This window comes from Buteo buteo, chromosome 9 (genome assembly GCF_964188355.1).
Source record: "Buteo buteo chromosome 9, bButBut1.hap1.1, whole genome shotgun sequence".
In the NCBI taxonomy this organism is placed as follows: domain Eukaryota; kingdom Metazoa; phylum Chordata; class Aves; order Accipitriformes; family Accipitridae; genus Buteo; species Buteo buteo.
In genome coordinates this window covers 42,825,569-42,839,055 of record NC_134179.1, presented here as the reverse complement: position 1 = coordinate 42,839,055, position 13,487 = coordinate 42,825,569, and the positions used below count along the sequence as shown (strand labels likewise).

At 61.9% G+C, this 13,487-nt stretch overlaps 1 protein-coding gene across 3 annotated transcripts in view; it reads right to left on the bottom strand.

The window, feature by feature from the left end:
* The window catches only part of KCNH6 (potassium voltage-gated channel subfamily H member 6), a 33,836-nt gene extending 26,065 nt beyond the window's left edge, over positions 1–7,771 (bottom strand). For all 3 annotated transcript variants that reach the window (XM_075036251.1, XM_075036253.1, XM_075036254.1), the window contains exons 1-2: positions 7,477–7,771; positions 4,086–4,316 (exon numbers count right to left, since the gene is read on the bottom strand). In XM_075036251.1, the coding sequence (XP_074892352.1) occupies positions 4,086–4,316; positions 7,477–7,552 (307 nt within the window). In that variant the 5' untranslated portion in view covers positions 7,553–7,771. The remainder of the gene's footprint in view (positions 1–4,085; positions 4,317–7,476) is intronic.
* Positions 7,772–13,487: the final 5,716 nt, after the last annotated feature.

Genomic DNA, 13,487 nt, shown 5'->3' with positions numbered 1-13,487 from the left:
TTCCCTTGCTAAATCCCTGCCGGCCACAGGAATTAGTCCAGCTTAGCACAGGGCTGTGTGGCCAAAGCTGCAGAGCTGACAGCATTTCGCGGGGCTATCCGGCCTTCCCAAGGTCCCTGTCCCCATGACACATGGGGCCACCTCCCACTAGGGATGCAACAGCCGGTGAGGATGGAGATGGAGGGTTTGGGGTGGGAATAGGGGGCTCTGCCAGGGCAGGGATTTCAGGAAAAAGCCTCCTGGGAAGCATCCCTGGGGGTGCTGGGGATGCTCTAGGCCTGTCCCTCTGTTCATGGGACATCTGGTCCAAGCACAAAGCATCCAAGGAGCAGCAGAGGTTGGAAAATGTGTCTTTTCCAGCTTTGTGCCCCGATCGGCTGTCCCTGGGCCAGAACCGGAGCAGCGGGGGTGGCCGGAGCTGTGGCACAGCCATGCCAGGGATGGCAGAATCAGCCCCATAGCGCAGGATCTCTGGGACCGGAGCATTTGTCGTTGTGAGGCAGGATGTTTATAAGTCCCCTTCTGGAGTTGGGCCACGGTGTCTGTCCCTTTACCGAGGTCACAGCCCGGCTCTGCCGAGACCAACTCTTAAAGGAACGCAAAGCAAACGGCCGCAGCTTGGCTTAAAACCCATGTTTTTGTACAAGCAAACAGCTCGAGTTGGAGTTGGGGTTTTGTCAGCTGGCTGTGCCTCCCTGCTCCTCCGCCACCCGGGAGGTCCCCTCCGTCCTGCCTTGTCCACCCACGGGGGCAGCAGCAGAGGCTCCCTGGGGCTTCCAGCACCGGCCCCCCCCAGCCCTGACGGTGCCAGGATCCAGCAGCTGCCGGTGGGATTTGCCCTCCTGCTTCCAGCGAGCCCGTCGGGCACGTCACAGGTTGCTGTTTATAAAGCTGTACGGAGAAACCTTGGCTGGATCCATCCCTGCCTGCCTCAGCCTGGCAGCAGCTGCTGGAGAGGTGATTGCTGTGCTATGGATGTGCCCTGGGCTGGGGACAGAGGGGACACGTCCACATGAGTCCCTCTGTCTCCCTTGGGTGCAGTGACACCCCACGACCCATGCCTGGCTGCCAGCCCTGCAGTTGCCTGCTCAGGCACCCCACGGGGAGCTGCGGGGGGGGGACGACACACGACGACAACCTGGGTGACACCGGGTGCCCCAGTCGCTCTGTGACCTCCCCCCTCCTGGAGCCCCCCAGGGGAAATCCCAGTTTACAGCACCGGTGTAATGAGTTTGCCAGGCTGATCTGGTCTCTAATCCCCCGTCCCAGGGGACCGGCACAAACTGCTTTTGCTGGAGGGGACCAGCCTGGGGAGGGGACGGGGATGGAGGGGCTGGGGCTGCAGGCAGCGGCTGCCTCACCAGCTGCTCCGGCTGTTTCGGCCCCGCATCTCTCTTTCCATATTCATAAGCATCCCATTCATGCAGATTAACAGCGAAGCGCTCGGCGGGCACTGCCAGCTGCTGCCGCTCAGGCCGTGCCAGTGCCGCGGTGCCCAGCACCTGTGGCCACCGGTCCCGCTCCGGGGACTCCGGAGGCTCTTGTCAGTGGCTTCGCTGCAAAGAACATCACCCTCCGGGAGAAAAAAAAAACCAACCCTGGATGGTGCTCAGCCCCGCCAGCCCCTCGGTGCTGTCTCCAGGGGATGCTGGAGGGGGGGTCGGCTCAGCCCTGGACACTGTGGGTAGTGTGTCCCTGGGGCTGGTGGCCGCGGTTGCTCCTCGTCCTGACAGGAGCTGATCCCGTAATGACCCCCCTGGCTGGGGCAGCCCCAGCTGTGCAGCATCTTGTAAGGAAATTAACTTTTCACTGATCTCCCGGCTTTGAGCAGGGGATTAGAGCCCGCACGCGCCGTGGCCGGGCACTCCCCGCTTTCCAAGGCCTTTTTGGGGCTGCCGTGGCGGGGAGGGACAACTGCCCTTGCTGGGCAAGTCCCATCTTCCCCCAACTGAATTTGATTCTTGGCTCCATTTCGGCTACCCAGAGCTGAGCTCGCTGTCGGCACCCGTGGCTCCTTTTGTAATTAGCTAATGACAGCATGGGCATCTGGGTGAGGACTGAGCAGCAAGGCTGTCCCCAGGGACATGCATCACCCCATCATACAGCATCCTGCCTATGCAGGGGTAGAGCCACTTGCCCGGACACCCATGGGTGCTCCCCTTCCCACCTACCTCCATCCATCCCACCCTGACCCTGCCGGGGGTGCCCTGACAGACGGATTTGTCTCTGGTAACCAGAAAAGCGAGGAAACAACCCCGCGAGCTGCAGAGCCAGGAGTACCGCAGTAATAAACAGCAGGTCGAGGCTGGAGATTGGTGCTGCCGGTATGAAAAGGAGGACAGGCGGGTTCGGAGCCTCCGCCGGCTAATTAAGCAGCAGCTCCCTATAATGTGAAGGCCTTTTCTTTGCCGATAAGACCCATTTATAATGGGCTGAGCGGTCACAGGCTGAGTGCTGGGGGGAAACAATTGGAAAGCATATTGCTGATGGGGCTGGGTTTTAAAAATAGACATGAAGGGCTTGCTTCTGGGCTTTTTTATTTTTTTCCCTTCTGTGTTTTTTTTTTTTAATAAAAAAGAGAAGAAAGCGGCTCAGAGCTGCGCTGAGAGTTTCCCGTGGCCTAGAGGAAGAGCAGGGTTCCGAGGAGAGCACCGAGCATCCCGCGAGCCCGGCAGGAACGCTTCAAAGCAGGGAGGATGATGTCGGATCGGACTCCCAGCTGAGCAGTCCCCTGGGGATGGATGGGGAAACTATCCCGAGGGAGCCGAACAGGGCTGCACACGCTGTCCTTGCCACGGCCACGCGTTGGCGTTGGGATGGGACCATGGGGACAGCATGTGCCCGCTTCTCCTCGTGCCTCCCAGGCTGCGCTGGGCTCCAGCCAGCCCCCTGCAAACCACAGCGGCCGAGGGGACACTCGCAGCCCAACCCTGGGACTGCTTCCCAGCCCTGCTTCACCCCAGACTGGCCCAGAGGGGAAGAGACTCCGTCGGGTCCCTTGGCAAGGATGGGAGGAAAATCATACGGGAAACGCGGATGGTGAGCGGCCTGATCCTGCCACCGCACAGGGTCTGGTCCCACCGGGTTAACCGTGTGGGTTAACATGCAGGGGTGCTTGCCAGTGGATAATTCCCAGGGCCGATACGCTGGCACCTGGATGCCAGCCCAGGAGATAGGGTCTGGGAGGGAGGCCAGGACACCCAGGTCCCAGCCCCGGAGATAGGGTGCCGGGCTGGGAGCCAGGGCTCCTGCCTTCTCCTTCCCTTCACTTCCAGTTGTTTCTCCTCCACCCTGCCGCCCCGGGAGCTGCCGGCAGCAGGGTGCAGCCTCTTGCTCAGGCCAAGCCCCCATCAATGCAATCTAAAGTGATGGGAAAGCTCCACAGGTTGAAAAAAGGAAATACTTAGTATTTTTAACCTCTAGCGAGCACCCAATCTGCATTCCTCCCACCCCTGGGAGCCCGGGCCATTGCTGGTTTGCAGCATCAAGCACTAAATATTTATTTAACTTCCTGCAGTATTAGAACTAATCACTAGTATTTTCCATCAAAGCTTCATTTTCATCTTAACGTAATTCCATCTGTGCACGCACAGCCGCATCCTGCTCACTGGAAAGGCAGCTCTGAGGCCGTCGCCGGCACCCGCTTTTGGCGGAGACGGGGGGGTCTGTCTCGTCTCCTCTCAGAGCACAGACCAGGACACCCATGTCCCAGCCCGGCTCCTCCATGGGCTTCCCATGGGATTCTTATTCATGACGCAGGGATCCCATGAGCGATGCCATCGCTTTGCCTCGGGAGCTCTGAGGCGTTACTGAGGTCTCACAAATGACCCGATTCCCAAATAATCCGGCAGCAACTTCCATTGTTCAAGGTCCCAGTGCCCCCAGTGCCCCATGACAGCAGAGACAGCTCCATCCCACCAGGAGCCACGATGGACTCACCCTCGGCAAAGCCCTGGATCTGGGTGCAAACCCGATGTCCTGGGAGCATCACGCTCCCTTCGCCTCCCACCACTGGCTTCCGACAGCCCAAATCCCGGACAGGTGACACTTCCCACCACCGGATCACCCCGAAAAGCGACTCTTACTGTCTTTGCGGTAGTAGAGGATCTCGAGCTTGCACTCCTCGGAGCCGAGCAGCGCCTGGGTGAGCTGCGCGATGGAGCTCTTGGTGGTGTCGGGACCGGTGAGGAAGTCGCAGGTGCAGGGTCGCTGCATCACCTCCACGCGGGAGTAGCCGAACATCTCGCAGAAGCCATCGTTGCAGTAGATGATGGCACAGTTCTCCATCTGGGCGTTGGCAATGAGGAACTTGCGGTCTGCGGGGAGGCAGGAGAGCACGAGGCTTAGGGGGGGACCCACGGGGATGGGGGACAGCCTGGGTGGGTGGTGGGTGCTTGGGCTTTTTGATGCCACCTGCTGTGGGATTTGTGCAGGGATGGGCTCCCCGGGGACACCGGTGACAGGTCTGGGGGGGAGGATGGGTGGCACCAGACCACACCACCCTGGGTGCTGCCCTGCTCTTCAGAGAAAGAAAATTCCCCCAATTCCATGTGAATCGGTGACTGTGGGGACAGGGGGATCCAAAGCAGGGGTCCCCAGTAAAGGCAGTTTTTGCTGGGGTGGGCCAACCCACGCAGCCTTGACATCTCACCGCTTGCATGTGGGGACTCGCTGCTTTCTCATACATGGGAAATCCGTCCCTGACCGGCACTGCAGGCAGAGAGAAGAGCTGCAGTGTCCATCCCTTCCCAGGAGCTTATCAGGGACCTGAGTTATCTCGGAGACTTCCCACCCTTGCTCAGATTTGACTGAAGTCAGGCAAGAGGCGAGAGGAGGAGTGAGCGTGAGGCTTGGCTTCATGGGAAGCCGGGTGAAACCCATCACACTAATGAATCTCCTAATGTTTTATAGGATGATGGTGCCTTCGGGCTAAAGCTGAAATCCAGACTCCTCTGAGCTTTGTGGCCCCTGTGCTCAAGAAGAAAAGGGCTCAGGTGGAGGAAAGGGGAAACTGAGGCAGGGAGTGGTGCTGCCCCATCCCCTCCTGGTGCTGCAGCCACCCAGGCTGGGCTGGGGCCGGACTCGCTGTCGTGCCGGGGTGTGCGGCAACACTGCCCAGATGGAACCGCTTCTGTCCTTATCCCGGGGGAGACCCAGCCTAGAGCTTTGATTTGGTTTGATTTTTGGTTTTTGTTTTTGTTTTTGTTTTTTTTTCAAGGAGATCGGGGGGTGCTGGGCTGGGGAGGACCCTCTCTGGGACAGGTTTGCTGGGATGTGACAGAGGGCTGTGGATGCTGATGTGATGGATGCCGTGCCCCGCCCAGCAGCATCTCCCTCAGCGTTTGGCACCGGCTCCGGACTGGAGCCAGAGGCAGGTCAGAGCGGAGGGTCCGTTTGGAGGCTGCCTCCCAGCCCAGACCCCAATTAATCTCCTGGATTACCCAGGAATGGCATCTGCAGCCTGCGCGCTCCAGAGCCCCGCTGCGCTCCAGCCTCGTGGGGAATTTCACCCAAAAGCGGGAAGAAACGTCCGCCCGGCTGCGGCACCCAGCGCTGGGATTCAACGGGGTGGGGGGGACCCCCTCCCCGGCACATTGGGGCTCTCCTTAATGTCACCTGCAGAGTCCCAGCTCTGGAGGATGCCTCCCAGAAAAACCAGTGCCCCCAGGGATGCTGCACCGAGCTCTCCTGCTTCATCCCACCCTGTGACAGCCCTTGGTGGCCCTTTGTGGGGGACTCCCACCCCGACACCTTTCCCTCTCCCACGCAGGGCTGGCGCCGGTGCTGCAAACAGCACAAACCACCACAGCCAAACGTTTCCCAGTTCCCCCTTCCCGATCCTTCTCTATCTAAATCACTCTGCCAGCTGGAAGGTGGCACAAGGAGGGGACCTTCCCCCAAAGCCCCGCTCGTGGAGCGCGCTCTCTCCACCTGCGATGAACGTTTCCCCATCCAGCGCCAGCCCCGCGGGCCGGATCCAGGCTGGATCCAGGCTGGGCTGGCGCAGGACAGGATTTACGGGGCTGGCAGGGCGCCGAAACAAGCTGTGTGCTGAGCACAGGGGATGTGACCAAGGCCGGGATGGGAAGGAGCTGCAGAGCCAGCTCTCCCTGGGGGTATTTTCACCCCAGATTTGCTTTCTGCCCTGCCCTCACCTGCAGATTTGCCCTTGCCCTCACGGTACCAGGGCTCAGCACCAGCCCTAGGAAGGAAGCGCTGGGCCTTTCCAGCTCCAGCGGGGACTCACCGGGCGCAGCTGCACCCATGGGAGCTGCAGGGATGGGGTGAAGGCACCCACGAGCAGAGGAAGCCACGCTGCCCGTGGCAGCGATGTGACCGGGGAGGGGGCTGGTTTGGTGTCTCCCAACACCCGTCACATCACGAAGCTGCCGCGGGGGAGTGCGGGGTGATGTTTCGGCGGAGCCCAGCTGGTGCCTGACATGGCTGGCAGAGCGCAGGCAGGGAGCGGGCAGGGACGAGGGGGCCTGGCTGCTTCCCCGCTGGCACACTTCGCCGTGTGCCCCCGCTGCTCCCCAGCCGCCGCTTCCCAGTGGGAACTGATAGGAACCAGGGACAGTTTTTCTCACTTCCCATCCCCAGGGTCACGTCACTCACTGCCAGGGCAGGCAGCGCAGATCTGGCAGGGGTGGCAGCGCCGGGGACGTTTGCCCACCTGGCAAACTCGGACACTGGAGAAAAAGCACAGCGAGCTGGGGCGGTGGGGGGTGCACAGCCCCAGTATCCCACGGCAGACCCCCGAGCACAGCTTTTGGGGGGGACCCCAGTCCCCCCCTCCCCTCATCCACAGCTCCCTGGGGGGGGACCCAGCCCCTCGGGGTGCTCAGACAGCAGAGCCGCCCCCCCCCCCAACAGCCCCCACCCAACCGCACGCAAACCCCGATGCGCACGAACCCTTCGCTATATTTGACACGAAAACCGGCCTCAAAAATTCATATAAAGGGATTACTCCGAGCAACAGCAAATGGCAACATTTCACCAGGGACGGCTGCCTCGGAGCAGCGCAGAGTTGAAGGCAAACAGGCAGCCAGCCCGTCTGCGCTGGCGTCCAGCCCTCTCCCCCAAATCTGCCAACCCAGACCCCCCTCCCCGTCACCCCGGGGACCCCCTCCCAGCCCGGGGACTGCGGGGGGGGGCTGTGGTGTCTCCAGCCTCTGGGGGACCACCGGCCTGGGACCGCTCGTCCCCCTTGTGTCACCCTGTCTATAAATACCCGCGGGGACACTGCTTGGCTGTCGCCCACCCCTCTCCCCCCCGGGAGGTCACGGGGGGGGGCCTTCATTTCCCCGGGGACACCCTGTGGGTGGCCCCACTCTGCCCTCCCCCTTGTGCCCCCCCCCCCAAAAAAAACTCTGCTCCCCGCTACGCCCCGAAGTTGGGGGGCCGCCCGCAGCCGCGGGGGAGGGGGGAATTTGGGAAGGGGGGGGGTGGGAGCAGGGCCGGGGGTGCGGTACTCACTTTGCCCTTCAAATTTGCGGATGATGGTATCCAGGTAGGTGTTTTGGGGGGCCACATGGCCCCGGCGTACCGGCATGGTGGTTCCCCCGTCCTGAGCGCTCCCGGGAGCGGTAGAACTTCTTCTGGCGGGGGGCGGTGGGGAAAAAACGATTCAATCCCGGGAGCTCTCGGGTCCTTTCACCCGGCACGGCGCAGCCCCGTTCCTTCTCACCCCAGGGTTGGTGGAGCTCTGGAACCGAGCCGGTCCGGGGCTCCCATGCTCCCGGTGGCCAGAAGGGGGAACCCCTCCGCCCGCCCTGCCGCGCCCGGCTCCGGGCGGGGGCGGCCGGGGAGGATGAGGATGAGGAGGAGGGGAGGGGTGGGGAAGGGAGGGGGAGGGGGGGGGGTGGAGGAAGGTGGTGGTGGGGGGTGGGGGGGGGTGGACCCGCTTGAAAGGGGGAGAAAATAATAGAAGAAAATAATAAGAGTAGAAATCCCCAAAGTGCTTAGTCACCGCTGCCCCGGCCCGCCGGAGGTTGGGGGGGAGCTGGAAGCAACAACAGCTGTCGGCCGGGGAGGTGGGAACCCCCCCAGAGCCCCCCGGGTCTCCTCGGTACCCCCCGGCATCCCGCGGTACCGGTACCGGGCACGGCACCGCCTGGCACCGGCCCCGCAGACTGGGGGTGCTCCGGGGGAGGAGTGGGGGGGGGTGGGAGGGAGGGAGTAGGTGGGTTCTGGGGGTGCTGGAGGTGGGGTGCTTGGGGGGCTGGGGGTTCTTGGGGGGGTGGAGGTGAGGTCCTTGGGGAGCTGGGGCTGGGGGTTCTTGGGGGGGTGGAGGTGGGGTTCTTGGGGGGCTGGGGCAGGGGGTGATGGGGGGTGGAGGTGGGGTTCTTGGGGTCTGGGGGTTCTTGGGGGGGTGGTGGTGGGGTCCTTGGGGGGTTGGGGCAGGGAGTGATGGGGGGGTGGAGGTGGGGTCCTTGGGGGGCTGGGGCAGGGGGTGCTGGAGAATTGGGGTGTTGGGACAGGAGGATGTGCTGGGGATGGGGGGGGGTTGGTGGGAGCGGAGGTGAAGGGTGCTGGGGCGCTGGAGAAGGGGGTGGTGAAGGAATGGGGTGCTGGAGAGGGGTGCTGGGGGGTGCTGGGGGCTGGGGGTGGGTGGGGATGGCGAAGGAGGGTGGTGGTGGGGTGCAGGGGGTGGTGGAGGAGGGTGTGATGGAGGGCGCTGGAGTGCCGGGGGTGGCAGAGGAGGGGATGCCGCGGTGCAGGGGGTGGTGGGTGGAGGGGGGGGGCGTGCAGGTGGTGCTAAGGTGCAGGGGGGGGTGGGGGGGTGGAGGGGCGGAGGAGGGGGTGCAGAGGTGCAGAGGCAGAGGAGGGGGTGCCGGTGGGTGCAGGTGTTGGGGGGGGGATGTCTGTGGGTGCAAGGGTGCAGAAGCAGAGAAGAAAGTGCTGAGGGGTGCAGGGTGCGGGGGGGGGGGGGGGTGTGTGCAGGGGTGCAGCAGGGGAGAGGGTGCCGGTAGGCACGGGGGGGGGCAGAGTAAGGGGTGCCGGGGGAGGAAGATGGGGCGCAAGGGCACGGAAGAGGGGGTGCAGGGCCGGGGTGCTGGGGGGTGCCGAGAAGGAAGCCTGGGTGTTCCCCGGGGGGGGGTCTCGGGGTGGCGGGGAGGAGGTCCGGGTGTTCCCGGGGGGGTCCCGGGGTGCCGGGGGGTGCCGGGTGCCGCGGGCCGGGCGGGGCCCCGAGCCCGGCGCTGTCCACTCGCGGCGGTGCTGAAGGGCCGGGCGGGAGGTGGGGGGGGGTCTGGCTGCTTGTTTGGGGGGGGCTTGGCATGGGAGGGGGGGTGTTAGCTGGCACAGGGGTCTGAGAGCACGGAGGGTGCCTGGGGGACATGGAGGGTCCTGGGGTTCTGGGGTCACAGAAGGTCCCACGGGTCCTTTGGGTGTTGGGGTCCTGGTGGGTACCCAGGTCTCTGGGGGACTTAGGGGTCCCACGGCGATGCTGCCCTGCTAGAGCAGATGTTCAGACCTAGCCCCAAGTTCAGGTCTCCTCCTGCCCACCTCTCTGTGCTCCTCAGGGGTGAAGGCCAAGGAGACCAGCTCCCTTTCCTTCCCGAGAAATCCCTTCCGGCCGGCCCTCTTCTCCCGGGCCCACTGCTAAGGACAGTGTCCACTGAGGGGCTTTCTATTATTATTTTGTTATGCACGATTTTTCAGGCATGAAATTGGTCTAAGAGGATTATGGTCCATTATCATCAGCCGGAGTGTTTTGCTGGGGTTTTCAATTAATATTCCAGTGCACCTCAGCACTACCCGCGGGGACCAGGCTGTGCCCATGGGGCACTTGACCCGCAGCATTGCCTGCTGGAGTTGCCTCCTGTCCCTGGGCCAGCAATGCAAGTGGGTGAGTAAAGGCAGGTGCCCTTTCAGGGCCATTTGAGAGCCCTGGTGGTGCTTTTATCTCCGTCTCTCATAGAAGTCAGTCTTCCCCAGTGGAGAAAAACTTGTTCTATTGTTGAAGAGGGTGAAAAACCCATTATCTCCCCCCATCCACTCTGCACACTGCCTCCGCCGTGATTTACTGCGAGTCGTGGAGGATGTTTTGCTCTATATTACACAGATGCAGCTTAATAGCATGGGGGAGGGAGAGGGACACGGAGTCCAGGCTCCTGCCTTCTCTGTTTTCTTGTTGATATACGGGGTGACTCGAGGGAGACAGCTCTGTGCCGCAATTTCCTCACTAGAAAATAGGGACGCTGGTCACTCGGCCTTGTGAAACCGCTCTGAGATTCCTGGATGACCAGTTCTGCAAGGGAAAGCAAACTATTATTACTACAGCTAATATGATCATAATTATGATTATTAATCACCAGGCAGTCAGGATTTAAGGTTGGCCTCCTGCCCTCCTCTCATCCCATAAATCAGTCCGGGATGTTCATGGACACGTCACGTGGACACGGATGTGTCTGATGATAAAGGCACGTGTCGGCTCGCAGCCCTCCCCGATGGGGAGCAGGTCTGTAGAGGGGAGTGCAGGGGCACCAGCGGGGCTTTGGGCATGGGGCAGGACACAGCCCCGGCCTCCCCAGCCCCTCTGCCAGGGCTGGATCTGTGAAGTGACCCCAGGAAGGCTTGTCCTGCTCTAGGCATGGCAGTGGGGCCACTTTGATCCCCCTTTCTCTTGCCAGGGAGTCTCATCCCATCACGTGGCTGATGGAAGAGCCTCTCTTACCCATACAGCCCTCGCTGATGGAGCTGGGTCATGTTCTTCCCTTTCAAGTTATTATTGACTAAGCTCCAGGAGCCTCCCAGTGCCCCCATGGCTCTTCCAATCCCCCCACGGTTCTCCCAGTCCTTCCAGTGCATCCCTACAGAGCCGGATCATCCATGAGGCTGCTGGTCCATGACCTGCCTCCCTGCCCTCCTTGGAGCACTCTATGCCCAGACTTCTTTCAATTCCCTGGGTCTTAAGCATATGCTTGCAGTTAATCCTGTGCTTACATTTTATCCCAAATAGGAAGAATTGGGGTCTCTGGGCAAATTCTCCTGCTGTTCAAGGCAGCTGAAGGGCTCCCTCTAATTCAACCAAGCATTAATCCTCTCTCTCCCTGCCCTGCTCTTCTCCTCCTCCTCCCTCGCTCAGTTCTTTCCTCTCCTCCTCCTCAAGTGTTTTTGAGGTTTTGCTCCTTTCCCCTTCTTTCCTTCCTTCCCACATCCTGGGAAATCAGTGGGAAACCACCCGATTTCCAGGGCAAAGGAGACCTGGGTGCTTCCCAAGGGTGTCCTCCCCCTCCCCGCTCCTGCAGCACAAGTCCATAAGGAGCCACCTGGGAGTGCAGGGAATTATAATCTGTGCAGGAAATTATCACCCACCCGGCAAGGGGCTGCCCCGGGCACGCACAGGCACGTCGGGTGAGGGGGTACAGCTGTGATATGGGGTGCGGATTTGGGGTGGGAGGTGTGGGATGGAGGGGACGGGCACCCACTCGAATCCCAGCACGGCAGCTGCTGGCTGGCGCTTGCCAGGAGAAATGTTTGCCAACCAGAGACGGCATTTCTCTACATTTCTGTAATTAGAGCCGCACTGCAAACACAGCCAGCAAGGGAGAGACGGGGCTCTCGCGGTCCCCAAAGCTGCTTGCAGCCACCAGGGCTGTCCCCAGACAGGCTCAGGTGTCCTGGCTGCCTGGCACGGTTCATGCCCCTGCTTTGCCCTTCACTTTTGGAAGATGCTCCAGGGATGTGACAGGGGAGGGAGGAATTTGGGCTGTAAGTGAATTTTGCAGGGGGAAGGATGCTCCTTGTCCTGGCTCCCTCCTCCACCCCACCACTCCAAATCCTGACGTATTTTTCCAGGCTTTCACCGCTGCACTCTTTCTTTGCCAAGTATAAAAAAAAAACCAAACCACCCAAAACAAACAATGGTTAAATGTGCAGCCAAAATTAACCCTCATCAGCCTGGGCTTTCCACCACGCCATCTCAGGGGAGGCCCAGTGGGAGGCTGCAAACCTGGGAAGGACTCGGTGACATTAAACCAAGTCACGGATGTTGTTTCCCGACAAGAGCCACTTCCCACTCAGAAGTGGCAGAAAAAGCCGCCGGGACTCTGCTCCAGGATGTGGCATTCTTGGTTCACAGCAGCCACACCGGCATCTTGCCCGTCCTTGCCACACAGCAGGGGAAACTGAGGCACGGGGCAGGCTCGTGACTCACCCGCAGTCCTTGGGGCCGGGAAGATGGATGGGGCAAGCAGGCAGCTGCAATAACTCATGGGAATGCTGCAGGGAAGGCCGGGGAGGGCAGGATGCGGCCACAGGAGGGGGGTGCTGGCAGCGGCTGGAGCGGGTCTGTTTGGCTGGAAACACTCCTGGGCATGGGGGGAGAGGAGCCGAGTGCCAAGGGCTTGGCCACATGCTCCCCCGTCATTCGGGGCTGCAGCGCTTTCAGTCTGCGGCAATTCTCTCCCCGCCGCCTGCGAGACCTCGGCTTGAGGGCTGTGTCGGCTCAAGGACTGTGTCGGCTCGAGTGGGAGCCCCTGAGGGGTGGGGATGGTCCCCACCAGCATGGGGGCATGGGCAGAACCTGTTTTGGGATCCTGCTGCCGAGGCATCCCAGGGAAGCGGGATGGCGGGATGTTGCCCGTGCAGGTTGGGGTCTCTGCGGGGCTGGGGAGGGGGGTCAGCCCAGCTCGCGCCCCCGGGTGCATCCCCTGGTGAGTGTGGGACCCAGGTGGGTGCCCGGTGCAATGTGTCCACAGGCGTGGGTGGCAACCCCTCCATCCTCCATGCTGGATGGAGGGGACATCAGGAGGGTGAGGGTGTCATCTGGGCTGGACCTGGCCTCTGTCCCCCTTGGTAGGGAATTCTAGCTAAGCTATGGGGCTGGGGGGAGTCTGAGCTTGCTTGGGGGGGGATGACTTTGGGGTCACCCACTTGCCCCTCACCCCCAAATTCACCTTTACCCCCCCTCAGCCCTTCTCAAGCAGCAGGGAGGGAAGGATGGTGCCAGCCAGGGCTCGCAGGGGCTCAATCCATGGAAGTCCCCAGTCCCCACCATGGCTCACCACATCCCTGCGACATTTCTGCTGTCCCCTGGGACCCCCCACACACTGCCTTCCCCCATCTCCCCTGCCCGGGGTGGCCCCCGCTGATGGCCCCTGGATGCTGCCAAGCTCTGGCTGCATATTTCCAGGCGCTCCTTGTCCCCGGGGAAGGGGAATGCGAGGAACGCGGCCCCGTGCACCCTGCCTGCTCCTGCCCGGCCACCCGCCGCCTAAGAATAGACCTGGCTTGGCTGGGCCCCCGCCAGCACCAAGGGGCCGCAGGGTGTGGGAACCCCCCCCAGCCACCTTCCTGCAGCAGATAATGAACCTAAAAAAAAATGGAAATTGGGTTTCTGCAGCGCCCAAAGGGTGCCCGAGCTGGCAAAGGGAACCCAAGGTGTTTCTTGCTTTGAATTCCTGTGATTTTAAAGCAAATCTCCTTTCTGAGAGCCTTGTGCACAGGCAAGGTGGTGCAGGGCAGCCCCCCGCAAGCCTGGG